Source organism: Semicossyphus pulcher, unplaced genomic scaffold (genome assembly GCF_022749685.1).
Source record: "Semicossyphus pulcher isolate SPU_LCO1_2020_fin unplaced genomic scaffold, fSemPul1.0.p SCAF_6, whole genome shotgun sequence".
NCBI classification, from domain to species: domain Eukaryota; kingdom Metazoa; phylum Chordata; class Actinopteri; order Labriformes; family Labridae; genus Semicossyphus; species Semicossyphus pulcher.
Genome location: NW_027211737.1, coordinates 31,124,296 through 31,144,970, shown reverse-complemented (window position 1 = coordinate 31,144,970; position 20,675 = coordinate 31,124,296). Strand labels below are relative to the sequence as shown.

General features: G+C 42.2%; 1 protein-coding gene across 2 annotated transcripts in view; it reads left to right on the top strand.

Moving 5' to 3' along the window:
* The first annotated feature begins 1,223 nt into the window (after positions 1-1,223).
* adam9a (ADAM metallopeptidase domain 9a) overlaps positions 1,224-20,675 on the top strand; it is a 38,791-nt gene continuing 19,339 nt past the window's right edge. For both annotated transcript variants that reach the window (XM_069682808.1, XM_069682807.1), the window contains exons 1-3: positions 1,224-1,721; positions 12,572-12,672; positions 19,898-19,956. In XM_069682808.1, the coding sequence (XP_069538909.1) occupies positions 1,646-1,721; positions 12,572-12,672; positions 19,898-19,956 (236 nt within the window). In that variant the 5' untranslated portion in view covers positions 1,224-1,645. The remainder of the gene's footprint in view (positions 1,722-12,571; positions 12,673-19,897; positions 19,957-20,675) is intronic.

Sequence of the window (20,675 nt, the reverse complement as noted above, 5' to 3'; positions counted from 1 at the left end):
ACGTTTGGCAATAACCAATCCATTGCTCAGTATCAGTTTAATTGGGGTTACATTTATTTTCAATATATCAAAGTGATAGATTACAAAATAAATGTACCAAAAAAACAGGACCCCCCCCACCCCTCAGATTTAGAGACAGTTTAACTGACACCTGAACGCAACACAATCCTCTTTATTGGGATTACATTTCAGCCAATCAGCGATCACTCTACAAAACTCTCGTCTTTCATAGGCTGAAGGCTGAAGGCTGTAGAGGAGCGTTGAAATAAAGTGTCTGGATCTCCCGGTGGTGTTTCGGTAAAGGTCGAACTTTAAACTGAGCTGTTTAACCTTCGAGATCAAATTATAATAAAGTTATGATGTGAACAAGGGGGCGCTCGGTTTGTTCCACTGTACCGCCCGATCACAAGCGCGTGCGCAGCTGGGGCTTTTTTTCCCCAGCTGGAGATTAGTTTTGTGACGTGACCTCAAACTAACAGCCACTGACTTCTGGTTTAACTAGTTTGACTTCAAAATAAAAGCTCGTGTAGCTGCTGCTCATTTCATAGGAAGAATTCAAGAACAACATAGCGAGGAAGCTTCCAATGCATGTTTCTCACTTTTAATTACGTTACCATTTTAATCATATCAGACGTATTATCAGCAAAATATGCTTAATGTATCAAAAGTAAAATAGATGTTTAAAGGCACAATGTTAGTTATATACTTTAAATATTTAATTATCATTAGCGATGTAATACTTCAGTGTTGCAGCTGGTTGAGTTATCTACAATTTACTATATGGTTTTTATTTTTTTTTCCCAATATATAATTTTTTAAGATTTAAATGGTATTAAATACAACATCTTGTAAGTAAGTAACCAGTAAAAAAAGCTATTAGATTAATGTATTAAAACAAAAAGGACAATATTTAATTCTGAAATAAATTTGATTAGAGAAGTAAAAAAGTAGTACCCAAATAAAAGTAACTTAAAATGTACTTACTACTTGGTAATGAACATTTTTACTTTTTATAGGAAAAAGTGTTTTATTATATTTTAGTTTTATCTTAAATATTCCTAAAGGTTGTAGATATTCCTTCGAGGAATGATAGTTCATGCTTGCAGTTGTCTGGATTACAGGGTTGATGATTTCTTTTCTTTTAAGAAGGGATACTCTTATTTTGAAGTACGTCGCAGGAAGCAGCGTGTATTTCTGATAACTTGAGTCTGGTTGAGATTCCAGTCGAGTTTACAAGGAGAGAAATATCTGAGGACACACTTTGGTGAAACAGGACTGCTGGGTCAAACAGAGGAAACATTCAGACTCACAGTTTGTGTTTCAATTAACAGATTTAACTCCTAAAAACCTCAGCGGGAGACATTTTGGATCCGACTGTTAGCTAAAAGCTAGAATAAAAGCCCGCCGCTGTGACTCGATCATCAGCTGGGACGGGAATGGCTCGGCCGAGGAAGAAAACCTCTCCGGGGTGTTTAGCATGAGGCTCTGCAGAGGGAAACGGCTGGAAGACAACACTGAAAACTACAATAATAACAATAAGAAGAAAAAGAAACAGAGAGACAGGAGGAGGAGGAGTATAGTACTGTGTGTGAGAGCTGCTCGGTGACATTTATTTCTCCAGCAGAAGAAGAAGAAAAGGAAAACGATGGGAGGAAGAGTGGAGCTGCTGGAGATCTGCTGCCTGCTGCTGCTGCTGCTGAGCGGAAACTCACACTGCAGAGGTGAGTGAGGGTGAGGAAGGGTACACTGAGGAGGAGGAAGGGTACAGTGAACGTGAGGGGTGGTATACTGAAGGTGAGGAGGGTGAGGATGATGGACAGTGTGTGTGTGTGTGTGTGTGTGTGTGTGTGTGTGTGTGCGCGCTGACACTGTGTTTCTTATCACTGTCTCAGCAGTCACTCATTTAGTTTCCCCTGTACAGTACTTCAGTACAGCACTGTACATTTCTCTGTACTATAGGCTTCTGCACTGTATATTATTACAAACTGCATTTCACTGTCCTACAAGTTACTGCACTGTACGTTACTACATTTCACTGTACTAGAAGTTACTGCACTGTACGTTACTACATTACTACATTTCATTGTACTACAAGTTACTGCACTGTACATTACTACATTACTACATTTCATTGTACTACAAGTTACTGCACTGTACATTACTACATTACTACATTTCACTGTACTACAAGTTACTACACTGTACGTTACTACATTTCACTGTACTAGAAGTTACTGCACTGTACGTTACTACATTACTACATTTCATTGTACTACAAGTTACTGCACTGTACATTACTACATTACTACATTTCATTGTACTACAAGTTACTGCACTGTACGTTACTACATTACTACATTTCATTGTACTACAAGTTACTACACTGTACATTACTACATTACTGCATTTCACTGTACTACAAGTTACTTCACTGTATATTACTACATACAGCATTTCACTGTACTACAAGCATTTTACTTTTTACTTCATACTTAACTCACAGTACAAGTAACTGCATTCTACGATATCACACACTGTACTACACTGTAAAACGAGGTACTGCGCTGTTCATTACTGCAGGTGTACCATACTATACTACACTATAATACTCTGTAGAAGTACTCTGTGTGCAGTGCCTCATTGAGGTCACCACTAAAATGTGAGGGGACGTGGGGTGACTGACTGGAGGGAAAAGAACAAAAGACAAAGTCCTGATACTAAAATTTAGATAAAATCTTCGACAATTTAACTTTTTATACCATGTGACAAACTACAGCAGCTACTGGTATGATATTTAACTGATTTGTCTTAAACACTGATTCACATCTGTACTCAGACGCTTCAGGCCGTAGTCTGTGTTGTATAAACTGAATGTTTGTCGATTCAGTTCAGCACAAGCAACATGATATAAAGAAGCTGCAGTGATTCAGCGTGTCTGCTCCATGACTCAAGTCAAACAGATCTGAGCAGCAGAGGAGGAGACATCCGGACTTCTTTTAGTTTTGAAATACTCATTCCTACACTTCCCACAATGCACCAGGGTAGAGTCTTTCATTCAGTCCTTGCAGCACCTTTAAATCTACACATTACACAAGCCTGCAGTCACATTATGTCTGTGTGTTAAGAGGTTTAACCTCCGACAGTATGAATGAAAGTTTACAGACTTTCACTGAGGAAGGAAATTTTCTGGGTCAAATTCCACCTGAGAACATTCTGATCACAGACTTGTAGTTCCGTTATCACAGTAATAATCCTTCCTCAGTGAAAGCTTCTGTTAACTTTCATTCATTCTGAGGGTCAAACCTCTTAACACGGAGACATAATGTGCTGCTGGCTGCAGGCTTGTGCAACAGGTGTGGACTTAAAGGTGCTGCAGCGGGTCATTCTTTCTCAGCAGGAGTGCAGATATCCTGACAAGGCCAGAAACACTGTAACTTACTTTTTTAAGTAGACCCCCACTAACTGGTGAATCTCCCAATTAGTTATTTGATGCTATAAAATGGATGATTGACAGCTCTGTTGACAAATGGGGCTCCTGCAGCGTTCTGTTCCCGAGTAGCAGAGTAGAGGAGGAACGGCGAGAGGAGACGTAACTAACACTAACACTACAGTCATTGAACTCTCCATAAGAGTGAATATCTGCTTCAGACCGACACAAGAAGCTGTTCTGCTGCAGACTGAGCCCACCTGAGGGCTCCAACACGCCAAGGACACAAGGTAAAGGTGTGTTCTGGGTAGAGGAAGGAGCGGGTTTGGGCTAAAATAAGATTGTTAGTTTCTTAAGTTAAATATGTACGATGTTTGGGAAACTACTGGTAGTGTGCTGTTTTATTCTGCATATTTACGCACTTCCTCTAAACACAAACACAGTGAGGACACATTGCTTCTATTTGTGTCTGTACACTGAGAGCAATGTTAACCAGAGTCAGATTCCATGTTCGCCAATAAAGCAGATTCTGCTAGCTGCTAGCTAGCTTGTCGATCCTGTTGGACATTTCATAGGGACATAAACATTTAATTAATCTCTTAATGGACATAAAACAAGTATGGCGCCTGAGTTCAGGATGAGTCATCAAGATTTCTTCATGTTTTCCAGGAATTTAAAAACTCTAAAATCTACAATAACTACAATAATACTTTTTTGTCATCGCCGTGACAGATACTGGGTAGGTCAGTATAAGCGCAAGACATAGAACGTCATGGAACTTCTTAAGAAGTCGGCTTCGACTTGAGCTCCAGTCTCAAGGGTGACAGTCCTGCTTGGTTGGGCCCAGCTGCAGCACCCTCCCGTCGCTCTCCATACTGCTTCTAATACTACTTATCTCTGGTAAAGACTAATATGACCACTCGAGGTCTCCACCCAAGAATAAACATTAATACAGCTTAGGGTTGTCACTGTCCCCAAAAATCAAGTACGTAATGGTACACTACATATTGGGTAATAGTGGTACAGCGCTTCTGAAGTGCGTTGGTGTTGAGATGGTTCGTTCTGTAGCACGGCCTTATACTAGTGTAGCTCTGTTCTGGGAAGAGCTAAGCCCGTGAGAGTGGAGTGGTAGAGCGAGGGAGAGAGAACGGAAGTGTGTGTGCACGAGTTACGTGAAGTGTCGGGGACCGGAGCAGCAGAAGAGCAGAGAAAAGAGTGATCGGTAGCTGTATAAACAACAGAACTAATGTACAGTTTAGGTATGCTGCTGGAGTATTAAAGTGACGGGAGTTAGCCCCAAAGCTAGCTACAGCTTCGGCCCGATATATCGAATTTCGTTTGGAAAGTGACAGCCCTCATACAGCTCGTAACAGGCTGCTGCACAGACGACGCATGTGGTCGTATGTTTGGTTCGGACTGTCTCAACCTTTCACATGTGGAAAATATCATCGTTACATCTCACAAAAATTACAATTAGCGTGTTATAACTTTGACTGTAAAAAAAAACTGGTCATTTTTAGTTTTGAAACTTGTTTTTGTGACCGGTACAAAGATTTATTCCTCTTCACTTCAGGTTCAGACAGATTTGTGGTTCTTTTAATGGTTACATTTGTCAGTAGTTATCAATTTGTTTGCTTCTGTTTGTACTGCTAAGCTGCCAGCTCTCCTTTGGTGTTTGAGTTATTAGATTGTGTGTGTGTGTGTGTGTGTGTGTGTGTGTGTGTGTGTGTGTATTTGTGTGTATTTTCAGGTTGTGAGTGTGTGTTTTTTCTGCGTCTTGTTCGGGCAGGTTGAGCGTTAAGCAGCTTAGCATCGTCGTCCACCAGGCGCACAGCCGAGTCCTTCAGCTCCCGACGCTGACAGGAAGTAAACCCTGTTCAACACTCAAGTCTGACAGCGAGTGTGTGTGTGTGTGTGTGTGTGTGTGTGTGTGTGTGTGTGTGTGTGTGTGTGTGTGTGTGTGTGTGTGTGTGTTGACTGTGAGCAGTGAGCTGAGACAGAAACATTCAAACGTCCAGAGAGACTGAATGAATCTTGAGTGATTACATTTACAGGAACCAGCAGCTTTCACACACACACACACACACACACACACACACACACACACACACACACACACACACACTCCCTGTTTCCCTGAATGATGACTCACTCTGTTTTCGTCTCCCTGCTGAACATGAGCAAATCTGCTGTTCACACATTCAGCTCGAGTTAAAGTCTCAGCCTGCAGTTTTTTATATGCCTCTTATCGCCAACATATCCCAGAATGCACCGCTCTCCCTGCTCTGTTTCCGCTCTGCCAGATACCAAATTACAAAATAATCTTGTTGTGTTTGTGGTTGTCGTCCTTGTTGCTGTATGATGTCACATGTGCTTGACCAATCAGGACGGCCATCACTGGCACCAACATCTAAACGTACCTGGATTCATCATCAGGCGGCCAAATAGTTATCGCAGATCTTCCTTACCTGATATTTGCTTATTGGTTTGATTTCTCCCTTAGTGTCTGATCTTTGATGTTTTATAGTAACTTCTATAGAAGAACAAAATAACTGGATACAATACATTCTGTGGCGTAACGTGCTGAGGAGTTTACAGTGTATGTTCTCCTCTCAGGCTGCAGGTATAACTTCACTGTAACACCTGTGTAGCCCCGTGAACACACCCTGACACTCATCACATGAGACATTATTATTGTTGAATAGTTCATTTAAAACTTTCAGTGACATTACTCCTCGTTTTTACAGCTTAATGAGACAAACTGAGCCTTGAAAGTTATGCAGACTTGAAAAGGACGGTCACACTTTAAAACATGTTTCCTGTTTTGTGTCGTTCACGCTATAACACAGAAAAACCTCAATGAATTTAAAACCATCAAAGATTTCCGCGACTTCTCTTTTGTTCTTTGTTCAGTGACACAGATAAAGAAACTAAAGTGCAGATTGCGTGCTCTGAATCTGTTTTATCTTTGGAATTTAATTTTGCTACAACATTTTCTTTAAGATGTCTTTAAATTTGTCCTTAAGTTGTTCTTGAACACAGATGTCTCTTCCTTCTTGTAGTTTTTATTATCCAGCCTTTGTTAAAGCTGTGTCTAGATTTCCTTCCAGATTTGAACATGTTTTTTTAGGATTCCTAAACTTTTTGGGGGCGACCCGCTGTTGTGCAGTTGCCGCACAGCAAGAAGGTTCCTGGTTCGATTCCCAGTTCAGACGTAGTGGGCCTTTCTGTGTGAAGTTTGCATGTTCTCCCCGTGCATGCGTGGGTTCTCTCCGGGTACTCCGGCTTCCTCCCACAGTCCAAAGACATGCTCGTTAGGTTCCTCGGTGACGTAGGTGTGAATGTGAGCATGAAAGATTGCCTCTCTCTACTGGTGACCTGTCCAGGTGTAACCCCGCCTCTCGCCCAATGACAGCCGGGATCGCCTCAAGCTCCCCCGTGACCCTGAACAGGATAATAGATAATGGATGGATGGACTGAACGTATGGATCCTTACCTGCATCCAAAGTGAATATGGAGCAGGCTGAATCCATTTTTTACAACTTACAATCTAAACAATCTGTCTCTGACGTGAAAGCAACTTTAGTCTCAGAGATTAAGCCTGATAATATTATATATATTTAAGCACATTTTAACATCTCCGTCTGCTCTTACTGCAGAGTTACATTTTGATGGATTGGTGGATCGTGTGTCTCTGTGCAGCGTCTCTGTTCTGGATGTGTGACTTGACGCTGGAGGACGGGGAGCAGCTCGTTCTTCCTCTCGGCCTTCACACACTCATCATGCTGCACTTTGTTCTTTCAGCTGCTTCAACAAGTTAGTCGTGTTGCTTTGCGGCGCAGACGCAGGTTTCATGACCTCTTTGATGATTATTGTTTCACTTAAACCTGAAACACCTCCAAACAAGCGCTGACGAGCAAAAGCAGCTCTTCTTCTGTTCCAGACGTTTAACTTTAGTTTCTCCGACCGTCTCTGTTGTTTACTCTTCTTCTCTAAACTGACTCTGCGAGGTAGGTGCTCATCACATGACACACCAGCTCCCCCAAAAGTGAAGCCCAAACCTCTCCATCGCCCCCTGGGGGAGGGGCTGTTAGTTTAGGGAGCGCTTGATATGAGTTTTCTGCGGGCGGAGCATTTTAAACGTCAATATCACGTCAGTCATGTTTATTTAATCGTGGGAAGACAAAATCACGATCAGCATAAATATTCGATTAATGGTGCGGCCCTGATGTCAGGGATTCACACAGCTTCTCACTGGTCGTCAGGTTAAAGAGGTTTGGTGGGATTTGATTAGTGTGTGTGAAGTCGGGTCACGTTTCTGCTGTTCAGGACATCTTAACCCACATGACTGATCCACATCCAGCGCTGAACTCTCTGTGACGGTCTCATCGGGTTTGGTTTGAGGACGGAAAGAAAAGAAAGATTCTTGAACTTCCTGTTGAACCTAGTTAGTGAGTACGGATTTTCTTAAATATGATACAGGTGATTGCTGAAGATTAATTTGGACTTAAATACTTGAAGATTTCTCTTTTTATTCTTAAAGATGTTTCTGAAATATTCTTGAACACTCGCGGAGATTTTCTTCAGGAGTTTTCTCAAAGGTTTCTCTGATTTTTCTTTGACATTTTTGTGAACTTAAAGATATTTCTGGATCATCTCGGGGATCCCTTTGGCGTCTCTTCAGCGTTGATCTGGTTTGTTGGCAGAAGTGAAAGTCAGTGGATGAAGCTACAGTAAATAAGATTAGATTAGACAAATCCTCAGTGATCAGCAGGGGTTAACTTCAGTGTCAACCCAGCAGACAGCAGGATCAGGAAGAGTCTGGAAGACGAACAGAACAAGTTCAAAGTACCGATGGGTTCCTGACTGCCAGTTTTAAGCACCAAACTGGAACCTGGTTCTTCCCCAAAACCAGGACTCTCTGAAAGGTTTGAGTGGGGCTGGGCGGTAGAACGGTTTCCATTGGGTATCTTAGTAAAACATTAGCCTAGTTAGCTTAATTTGCTTCTCACTTGTAAAACAAATAAACACTAAACTATGGTAAACAAGGGGATGGATGAGGATAATATACAGTCACCCTCCAGTCCGGTAAATCATACTAAAGGGGTGAAGGGAGGGAGCTGAAGGAAGTTATAGAAAGTACCACAGAAGAAGAAGTAGGAGGGACTTTTGTGACAGAGAGAGATACAGGTAGATATACGACCCTGACTAAATCTGTGTGAGTTTGAGCTTGAGACTCCGGATGACCTGAGGTAACCTCTGCATGTAGAAGTGAGAGCAGAGCCAAGAGAAGAAGCAGGAAGCAGGAGTAAGAGGGAGGATGTGGTTCAGTGGGTGGAGGTTGACGAGTGGACGTCAGCAACACTGACGGAAAAGGAAATCTAACGTGAACATAGTTTTTGGTAAAAGAGGAAGTTTTGTGATGAAACCAGTTATTGGTAAAAACTTTTATTCAGAAATCATTTGAATTATTCTCCTGAAAAACATTTAACATGCTGATGTGAAATTACATTTTTATTTCAAGTTTAAATGATCATTGTAATACAGTCACTTGAGGGCTTCTATATATATATCTGCAGCTGCCAGTTTTATGTAAGAAAAAGTAAACATGAGAGACATTGATATTACAAACATCTAATTACAGCATGGTTAAGATTTCTCTACATTTATTAATAAAATCCTGTTGAGTCACTTCAGGATTTCCCTAAAATACCCGAAAATGTCTTCCCTACATCTTTGTTAAACCTTTATGTCTGTAACAGACAGACAGACAGAGAGACAGACAGACAGACAGACAGACAGACAGACAGACAGAGAGACAGACAGACAGACAGAGAGGGCGATAGACGGGCACTGAGACGTTGATGTTCCTGAGAGCTGCATGATCATCAAAAACAGGAATCCTTTCAAATAAAAGACCACACACACACACACACACGCACACACACAGACACACACACACACACAGACACACACACACACACACACAGACACACACACACACACACACACACACACACACACACACACACAGACACACACAGACACACACACACACACACACACACACACACACAGAGCCATAAATGCTGCATTCATTCCTTGAAATGAGACAAACAAACAGCAGCTAAGCCGGCAGTAATGTGAACACAAAGACTTTATGTAACAGAGAGAGAGAGAGAGAATGATGGAGGGATGAGCCGGAGCAGAGAGATCTCACAGAGGTCTTCAGTTATCATGTTTTATTTTTAACATTATGAAAGTTTTGATAAACAAACTGATGTCTGATCATTTCCCAGAATCCACCACGTCGTCTGATCTTAGAGGCATCACAGCTCAGTTTCTAAACAGCAGCAGCCGACGGGTTTTCATCGACACGTTTTAATGAATTTGTGTTAAAAAAGTGGAATCATAAGAACTTTTAGAAACAGACATCTGCAGCACGTTCAGCAAACAATCTGCTCAAGATCAAACATTTCAACTTGAGACAAATCTGCTCGACGCTATGTCGGGAAAGCCGTCCAGTGTTTAGATTTCCTGACTTCCTCGAATGCATCAGAAATGATCGATTGACCTCCGTTCAAGAAACGAGCATTTTGAATGTAGTTTTCTTCTCCTCTTGCGGACAGACCTGACAATATATACCGTGTGTATATTTTAAATGCCTGGATGCAGAAGCACAGAGTTTATTGAACTCTATATTAATATTAATTTACAGTTAAGTGTGTACTTTTATTCTTCGTCCTTTATTTTGACTTTCATGTCCTCTACTCCACCTTCAGTGAGCGGTTGTGTAGTTAGTTTTCGTGGGTGATGACAGCACTTTGAGCCAGTTAATGAGAGAGAGGCAGAGCTAATGAGAGAGCACACTGAATCTGTGCCACTGTGTGTGCTGACCTGCTCTGCACCCCCACAGCCTCGTCCTCTGATCCACCCTGTGACTCCGACTGCTAGCAGCAGGGACTCAAACTGATCTGCAGCTGGACACAAACACAGACCCGGTCTTTTTCTGGTTTCAGCGTCGGTTCAGCTCCGACTGAAACTAAAACAAACTTTAAACCTGCTGCAGTTCGGCCTCAGGGTCCAGGTCAGACAGACAGTGACTCAGCAGCAGCAAGGGAGCTAGCAGCACGGCTACATGAAGAGTGAGGTTAAGTGACTGTTAGCAGATGATAGCATGCTAACACGCTAAACTAGAGAGCGATAGATACACAGAATGATAGGTAGACAGAATGATAGGTAGACAGACAGACAGGTAGGTAGGTAGGTAGAAAGGCGGGTAAGTAGGTAGTCAGACAGACAGATGCGTACATAGATAGATAGACAGGTAGTCAGACAGACAGACAGGTAGATAATCAGTCAGACAGACAGACAGTCATGTAGACGGGTTGGTAGACAGACAGACAGGTGGGTAGTCAGACAGACAGAGAGAGAGATTAATAGACAAACAGGACAGATAGGGTAGATACGTGGATGGATGGATAGATAGCATTGTGCAACCTGCTAACATTAGCATGCTAGCATTGTCACTGTGGTCTGTTTGTTCTTGTGGAAATAAAAAAACACGACTCATCACAAATATTTTAACAGAACATTTTTTGGTAATTTATCGGCAAAAATCAACATTAAAAATGTGTGCGATTTGTGTTCTGGGCACTAATGTTTGTTCACCTGTGCTCACCTTCAGTATCTGGCAAGCCACGCGGATGGATACACTGTTTTTCACAAGAAATAGTTCCTTAATGTTGTGTGGTTTTGCATTTGTTTTCAGAGTACACTAACAACATATAGCAAGTTAATCTGTGAGCTTCAGAGGTGTAAGTATGTGGATTAGCCAGGCTAGCTGTTTTCACCTGCTTCCAGGCTTTATGCTAAGCTAGGCTAACTGCACCCTGGCTCCAGCTTTAAAACAGAATCCACTGTTTGAAATGAAGACAAAAGGAGATGCTGCTCGGAGCAGGACGACAGGACAAAGGGGTCGTTAACCACATTCTGCAACCGTTACCATGGTTACAGATTGCTACACACAGAGAGGAGTCCATCCCCGACACATGCATGCATACACATTTACTCTCACTGGGGGTTAGTCTGTCGTGTTGTGAACAGATGGAGGCAAACTGACACTCACACTTTACACACTGTGGATGTGTGTGTGTGTGTGTGTGTGTGTGTGTGTGTGTGTGTGTGTACATATATGTATTCCTATCCCTGTGAGGACCAATAAGAGGTGCAGTATTTATAAAAGAAGGACATGCAGAAACACCTTTAACGCCTGTTCTGCATGTGCTCAAAGAGCTGTGTCACAGGTGTGTTTCAAGTTTCACTTTCAGACTCACCTGCAGTGAACCTACCTGTCCTTGCACTGAACATGTCATCGTGTAAAACATTCCAGTGGTCTGTGTTTGTGTCGGCACGTTGCTGCAGGTAGAGATTAGAAAGTGAAATCTGATCTAGAAGACGGTGTGGTTGGTGTGTGTGCGCGTGTGTGTATGTGTGTGTGTGTGTGTGTGTACGTGTGTGTGTGTGTGTTTGTTTCTGAAGCTCCTTGTGTGATAAATGTGACATCAAAGTTATAAAACAAACACCAACCCTGTTTTAAATGTGAAGCTGCAACTCTGAAGTATTTATCTAAATGCGTTAATGGACCTGTGTGTGTGTGTGTGTGTGTGTGTGTGTGGTCCCCTGCTGATCATGCAGGTGTGATAACTGCAGCCATCCCTGACTCATAAATGATTCAGCTTCCTGCAGAGTCTGACAGGAAGTAGAACCACAACCCACAAACAGGAAAAGTTGCTGTCCTTGAGTTCACCACAGCCTGGAGCATTGTTGTCATGGTTACCTCTGTGAGGGCCTCTGATTGGTGGAGAGGTGTGTGACCTTAAGAAAGCAGCAAACTTTCTGAGGATGTGTCAGTTTTTACAGCAGTTTTATTTATTTTGATGAGACAAAGTGTGTTTTTATTTTTTATATTTATGATGTTGTGTTTCTGTGGACAACACCTGTTTACCTTATTTACCTGCATTTTTATTTACTTCACGTGAGCGTTTCATTTTCTGCCAGTCAGTTCTTCTCAGAGGGAAATGTTGTTCTTCTATAAACCCCTCCTTACCTGGTTTTTCCCTGTCTGTCTGTTTCCTCCTGCAGACTCCCAGCAGACTGAACATCTCTCCTCCTATCAGCTGACCGTCCCTCGACCAATCGGAGGCAGGCTGAGGCGGGACGTGGACGGACGACCCCCCAATCAGGTACTGAGGTTTCCCTCTACTGCAGTGTTTAAGTCTGTTGTTTTCCTTTATAGTAAGTGACCTCTGACCTTCAGGAAACACCAACTCAGCAGGACCACTTCCTGTCTGTGTGTCAGCAGCTCGTTATCTCTCTTCACTTTTACATAAACACGTCAAGAACTCCTCAGTCCATTTAAAAAACCTTGAAAGATTTTTACTTCTTTATTAATCTTGTGTTGTGTTCGGCTTTCATCACTTTTGTGTAGGACTGTCATGGTAACCGCATGGCGGCAACCGCAGGGTGGACCCAGTGACCGTCATCACCACTATTTTATTTTTAAATATGGACCCTGTGAGGTTGCTAGGTACAAGTCTGGCATCACTATCCATGCGCCCCAGGGAAGCACCTTATCTTTCCCATACAGAACGATACATTGTGAACAACAAACTCGTGTTAAAATCTCCGTAATCAGCTAAAGGAACTTTGCTGTCGGAGCATCTAATGGGTGCAGTCTCGCGACATGCTTGTTTAGGCGCTACAACGAACCCGTCACCACAGATTTCATTTCAACAATTAAGCATACAAACTTAGCAGTGCTAAATGAACTCGCGTTTCCACTGCTCATGCTGTGTTGATGATGATGTTTTACCCTCTGGGGGACGCGCTGTAGTTAAATAAACAATACATACTCCGGCAGCAGGCTGGGGCGGCTGTTAACCGCCGAACCACAAGGGGGCGATAGTTTCACCGCTGTTAGAAAAATTCAGTACTGTGACAGCCCTACTTTGATAGAGATGGATAGATATTTGCTCTTGGACTAAATGAGACCGTCTAAACTTCAACATATTTCTTAGTTGTAGATATTTCTAACATTCTGATTGTCAGCGTGAGAATTTCTCAGCATTCAGGTAAAAGTCATTTGGAAATCTGCAGGAAGTCTAGACGCGGTGCAGCCTCGAGCAAATCAAAGTGCATCTTTGTAAATTGATCATCACAAACAAATGAAATATAATCTCTGTTTGAACACACAATAAGTTGTGAGTTCTCCGGTAGCTTTAATCCTCAGGTTCAGACAAAGACAAGATTAATCAACCACTTTTTAAGTTTCGGTTTTATCCAGAAAGTGATGAGACGACCCGATGCGAGCCAACGAGAACGCTCGTCAGGCACGCAACACTCCTGTCACATGAGTCAAAGTTCAAGGTGCAATGTTCAACAACTCGCACCTGTATGCACACTGGGTGCAATGTTTGTCCTGTAGTTAATCTCAAATTTTTGGTGGGTGCGAGAATTTTGGGAATTATGTAAAAGTCTTCTGTTTGTACATTTGTTGTCCGAGTTGTATTGACCAATCCGGTATCAGCAGGCTTTGGTGTAAGCAGGAAAAACAGCCTGTGTGGAGAGCAAATAAAGCGGAACACAACCTGCTGTAACACCATCCCGCTCCCAGCAGAGGTCATCTGACAACAGGGCTGCAACTAACATCTAGTTTGATAGTCGACTAATCAGATATTGAATTGCACAATGACTTAATGGCTCTTATTTAGCTATCAGCTTCCAATGTAGTTGTTAGTCAGCACATGCTGAAAAGAATCAACAATAAAGACAACAGATATGAGTTCTTCATTCAAACATATGTCTTTAATAAATTTTGCTGCTGATTTTGCTCCGACTGATACAAAAGAGAAATAAAAGGAGGAAGAAAAAGTCTTTAAGGTGAGGGACTGAAAAAGTAAGCGTGGCTGTAACTTTGGACTGTTGATGTTTAAAAGAGATGCATCTAGTTCAACTCCAATACATCTCCGTCTACACATAGCTAACGTTAACTAGCTGAGAAGCTAATTATCTTATCTGGGCGAGTCTGCATCATCCACTAGTCTATCATGCCTTCTCTTCAAATGCTCGCACATTACAGACGTGCTCCTGGTCCTCTTCACAGATCCTGCAGGCGATCCTTTTCTCTGAAATGCTCCCAGACTTTAGAAGTTTGAGGACATGATGGTGTTCCATCGGCCGCTGCCATTTTGCTTTGTTTTGTTCACCTGTTGCTTCCGGTCACTGTTTTACGTGAACACCTCTCAGCAGAGATAGTAAGGATGCGAGATGACTCACCCCTCAGCAAACTCAGCTGTGTAAACAACGTTATGTCCGTGCACAGCTTGAAAAACATGTGACTAATAGTAACCAGCTTATTATCGACAATAACATTTGTCATCAATAGTGTCGACTAATCGTTGCACCTCTAACCAATCAGGAAGTCCTTTATCGCTAAGGTTATATCGATGTCGGACGACAGCTGATTGTTTCTGAGATTGAACTGTGTTGAAAACAAAAAGATGTGATTTGAATGCAGTAAAGAATAAACAGCTGGTTGGTGCGCATCCAAAAAGCGTCCCCAGTACAACTCGAGCAGTGAGACGAGGGTTCCACAGAAGAGGAGGAAAACATGACTTTATTAGTTTGGCTCGTCCGTCGCTGATGACGAGGAGTTCTGTGAAGTCACACTTCCTCTGAAATGAGTCAGAGAGTAAGGAGGACCTGAAGCTGCTCTGCTCTGCAGCTCAGCACCAACACAGTTAATGTCTCAGGACCACCTTAAAACACACACACACACACACACACACACACACACACACACTGAGCAGAGACGTGTTGTTAGAGGGGGATTTAATCTGCTGAGTGTGTGTGTGTGTGTGTGTGTGTGTGTGTGTGTGTTTCCTCTGCTGTCATCTTCTTTTCCACCCTGCATGCTGGAACACGTTCAACACACACACACACACACACACACACACACACACACACATACACACACAGACAGACTCACACTATGGTGAAATGTGAGCATGCTCAGAGGGAGTGACGGTGTGTGAAAGTATGATATTAGGGTGTGTGTGTGTGTGTGTGTGTGTGTGTGTCATCCTGCAGCCATGTTTTTCTCTCCTGTTCTGTCGGATGTGTTTGAAACTCTGCAGGCAACAAATAACAACTGAAGTCTGTTTGGTCTCCGACTCTTTAACCTCCAGATTCGGCCTCGCTAACAGTTTGATATCGAAGCATATTTATAAAACAGCCTCAGATATTTTGGACATTTAATCTGCTTTTAATCTTTTTATAGATTAGAGACACTTTGAGCCTCATTTGGACCTTTCATATTGTGCTACATGCTAAACATGCTAAACATGCTAAACAGCAGGTCTAGTGTCACCTTATCTGTGTCTCTCAGTCTGTCAGGTCCAGTCTGTGACGTCCCCTCCTCTCCCCACAGTGCTGATAACAAACATTATACAGTGTGATTTACAGGATTTTCCTCCCAGCTGTGTTTATCCGCCACAATATCTCAACTCTGTCATTTAATGATGTCAACACGTTGGTATCTGTAACACGTCGCCTCCCACTGATCCGCCTGCAGGACACAACACTGTGTAGGAGAGGACAGACTGCTGCTGACATTCAGACACCATAATGAGCATTAGATAGAGATACTGTTAGATTAGAGAGCAGATCATACAGGAAGGACACACACCGTGTAAAAGGGCATCAAACTGACCGTAATAGACCAGAGACTGTAACAAGAAGGACGACATGACAGCTCCATTCATTTCTGTGCAACAGAAAAGCGGCCGTAGCCACTTCCGCTAACCCAAACACACACTTAACTTACGGAAAAAGACAGCAAGGATCCCGCACACCGGCGTGTTTAACAGCAGAACAGCTTCTTGTGTTGGTCTGAGGTTAACGTTCACAGGTATGGAAACTTCAATGACTGTAGTGATTGTTTTAGTTACGTTTCCACTTGCGGATCGTCCTCCACTCTGCTCACCTGGAACTGATTTGCTGCAGGAGCCGAATTTGTCAACAGAGCTGTCAATCATCATTTTGACAGCATCAAATAACTAATTAAAAATAAACTTGTCAGAAAAATGAACACTTGGACATAAATCAGCATGATAAGAACTAACTATAATGACAGAAACCATGTTTGAGAAAAATGTATTTGACGTGTATTTTGATTTTATAGTTTGACTCATGTCCCATCTGCTAACATGGAGGAGGCGGGGCTTATGAGCTATACTGCAGCCAGTCAGCAGGGGGCGATAGAGAGGGTTTGGCTTCTCTTTAAGGGAGCTGTCATGTCGGCCATCTTTATATACAGTCTATGGTTGAGACATTAAAACAGGGGTTACAGGGGTCGTTGAATTCTTGGCGACAGTCAGATTAAAGATGCAGTATTTACATGGAAACCAAAATGTCTACATGTTCGAGATTTTTACTTTAACTATAATTTCTGGTAACTTGCACCAGGGTATGGTTTCACGTTGTTTGTCTGTTTAGTAGGTAGGCCTCTGATGTTTCTGTGGACCGTCTCTTCTCAACACGTCATGTTATGTTTTGATTGTCGTTTTTTAGTTAAGAAACAGTTAAACCTCATGCGTACTTTAGTTTGTTACACGTCTCAGTTAAGAGTTCGTCTGTTAGCACCAAAAAACAACTCAAGTTCAAGTTTTCTTACTTTTCCAGCGTTTTTGAACATTTTTAAAAGCATTGCATTTTTTATCTGAAGGGAAAATATGAGAAGGCAGAAAAAATGTGTTAACTCCAAGAGTCTGTATGGTCTCTGCAGTTAAAAAAATGTTATATCAGTGCCAGAAATCCAAAAAAAAGTGAAAATAAAGACATAAAGTGGCAAAAATCTACTACCATACATCCCTAACTTGGATACAGCAGAAACACCTTTACAGTATTTGGCAGGTATGTTGTTTAACTGGAAATCACTTCAGGTAACAATGAAATAAATAATAAGAAGAATCATTTTGTGAGCAGCAGTTACAAAAAATGTCTCGTTAACGTTTCGAAATGATCGTCATGTTGACGAACTGTGCAGATCTCGTTTGGGGCTGTGGATGCTGGAATCTGCTTCACACTCTCTCTGTTGACCTTTGACCCCTGCTGTGTTGGAGGACAGAGGAGCTGCTGTTGGCAGCTGGGTGATGTAGTCCACCGCTGACTTCCTGTCCTGATTTACCTCAAACACACACACACCATCTGTCAGTGTGTGTGTATTCACCCCTGCAGTACACACACCTGCTGGTAGATGCAGCTCACACACACACACACACAGACACGCAGAGGTAAATGTCTGCCAGGTGAGGAGGCTCAGGTGACCTTGGAGTTAAGTTGAGTTCTTGGACTTTTGGTTTCCTGTTCACACCTGCAGAACAAACCTGATCCTACCTTTATCACCTGACCAGTCACCTCCCTGACAGCTGCTGTCAATCATCTGAACCTAGTCCATGTGGGCGGTATCAAATTAGAGTACATGTGGATTAACTTCCTGCCTCTCTCTATTTTACCTGTATCCCTTTTTTATAACTCACCTGTACACACCTGTCTGTAGAGAATCAAGAGTCAACATTATTATTAAGCTGTACCATTTAAACAGCCCCTCACCACCCAACAGGACACGTCTTTGTACAGTACCAGCTGGACCTCATGAGTCAGTCAGTCATCAAACCACAGATTGTTCCAACATTAGTTCATTAGTTTAATCTATAAATAACTTGTGTGTCTGTGGCAATAATCAGACAAACACAACAACAACATAATTAAAGACACATCAGAGGGCTCATTGTTTCACCAGAGATCAGAGATCTTAAATCAAGCACCACAAAATAAGCCCCTTAGGTCTTACTGACCTGTTTGTTCATCTTGTTCAGACTGTAACAAATACCAACACCCTCCGAGAGCCTGCCCACTCTGAAGAGTCAACACATGAAGTATAAATAGTGTATAATAAAGTTTAATAGTTGTGATCCATTCCTGAGAAGTCTCTTTTGCTTCAGTCCTGTTTACACCGCGGCTCCGCCTCAGCGCTGTAACGAAGCTCCGCCGTCGTTCCACCTTTGCCATTTTACAATCGACCAAGCAACGCCGGCGTGAAGCCGCCCTAGTGTGTGTTTTTATGGCGTTCCGGCATTGAAGCAAAACGTGCGCAAGGTGTAAACAAACACACAAACAAACAAACACACACACACACACACACACTCGTTGCTGTTCTGTTCTGTTCTAGACTCTTCTTCTCAGTCGTCCCCCGGTGGTGGAACGACCTACCAAACTCCATTCGGTCCACAGAGTCCCTTTCAACTTTAAAGGGAAGCTAAAGACCCAGCTCTTTATGACCTCTGACCTTAATGATACTGATGCTGTTGATGATGACTATTATTAAAAATATATATATATACACACACTGCCTGTCGGCACCAGTGTCCGATCCCACCTGAAGCTGTTTGTTGGCTCTCACTGACTTCTCTCCCTCCTGTCTTGATCGTTGTTTGTGTTGATGTTCGTCACTTTGGACCAAAGCGTCTGCTAAATGAAACTGTAACATTGTAACATTGTTCTGCTCTGCCGGCTCACCTGTTTTTTTCACTCACACCATTTCGCCTCTGATGCCGGCTCAGAGGCGGGACGACTTCGCCCCACCGTTCCTCCTCCGTGTGTTAGAAGACGGAACGTAACAGAGGTGTAATAATCCCACCTTGAACTGGCAGTGGAAAAGGGGCAGTACGAGCATTCGCAATAAACAATCACAGAAGTCTGAATTTATTGCAATAAATAAGAAAGAATATTTAATATAAAGCCATGCTTTCTTACTCGGCATGTTAAAATAATTTCCCCTCTTGGATGGAGTCTTGGGAATGATGGCTGTGCTTTCACACCATTTTCAGGCGCTCAGATAACGCCCGGGCAGCTATCAGCTCCCCTTAGATCAATTGGTGACAAAAACATTTATTTCAGATTCAGTATGAACATGTAGCAAACAGGTATTGTGTTAAACATACAGAAGAGCAGAGGGCCTCGTTTCGTGAAGGCCTACTTGACACTTTATTTGTTTTAAAAGTGCCTCTTGGGGGACCGGCTCAAAAGTGGACAACACTAAATTCAAGTGTAAACCAAGACACACCTCGATCTGATCACACATAACTTCTGACCAACAACATTTTGTGGTGAAGGGTTTCATGATTTTTATTCTTAATTAAAACTGAACATTTCTGTTTTACCACCATTTTGTTCCCCAAATTCTATCAAGTCGTCTAATTGGAACAAAACAGAGAACCTTATTCGGGTTGAGTGAAGTAGAAACTTTTTATATTTCTGCGTGTTTTTATTTAAGAAGTGAGAGGAGGAACTCCGTCCTGTTGCTGCAGCAAATGTGTTTATCAGCATTCTCGTGTCGCCTCTCTTCAGGTCTCTTATGTCATCAGTGTGGACGGGAGTGAACACGTCGTTCATCTGGAGAGAAACAAGTAAGTTGTTAAAATTCAAGTGTTTTTGACAAACAGAATCACAACACATGATACTGCCATACTTTCTGACACCCCTGAGTAACATCGAGAATGGGTTAAATCAATGTTTCCCTCTGAGATGTCCTGCAGAGGAGAAATAGTCCATCAAAGTACCGCAGAAATATAGTTTGAAACTTTCCACGACTCCACATTTATAAATACAGTTTGAAGTATTTTTATGTCGTTTGATCGATTTGAATAGTTCAATAAAAGTCCAACGCAGACGGCACAGTCAGGGTGAACAAAGAGATCTATAAAACAACACAGACATTATTTAACAGTTAAAAAGGAAACAAAAAATTCAGTTAAAGTAAATAAAATAAAGAAAACTAATTAAATAATTAAAAACAACGAGTTATTTATGAGTTCTGTGCCGTCTTTCTCTTTGTCTGACCTTACGGTACATTATCTAGTGTGATGTCATCGTATCAGACGCTGCTGATTGGCCAATCAGAGCCATCAGTTCATGATGTAACAGAAGAGAAAAATCTGCTGATTAGCTTTAGTTTTTAATAAACCACTGACGTCAAACATCTTCTGCTTGAGTCAGTATCTGATCGGTGCACGCGTTTCAAAGACGTCTGCAGTCAAAGCTTTGTTCTCTTCTGGTTTAACTGTGAAGAAAATAACTGATACAATAAGTTTGTACAATAGATAAACTGATAATCAGACCGATTACA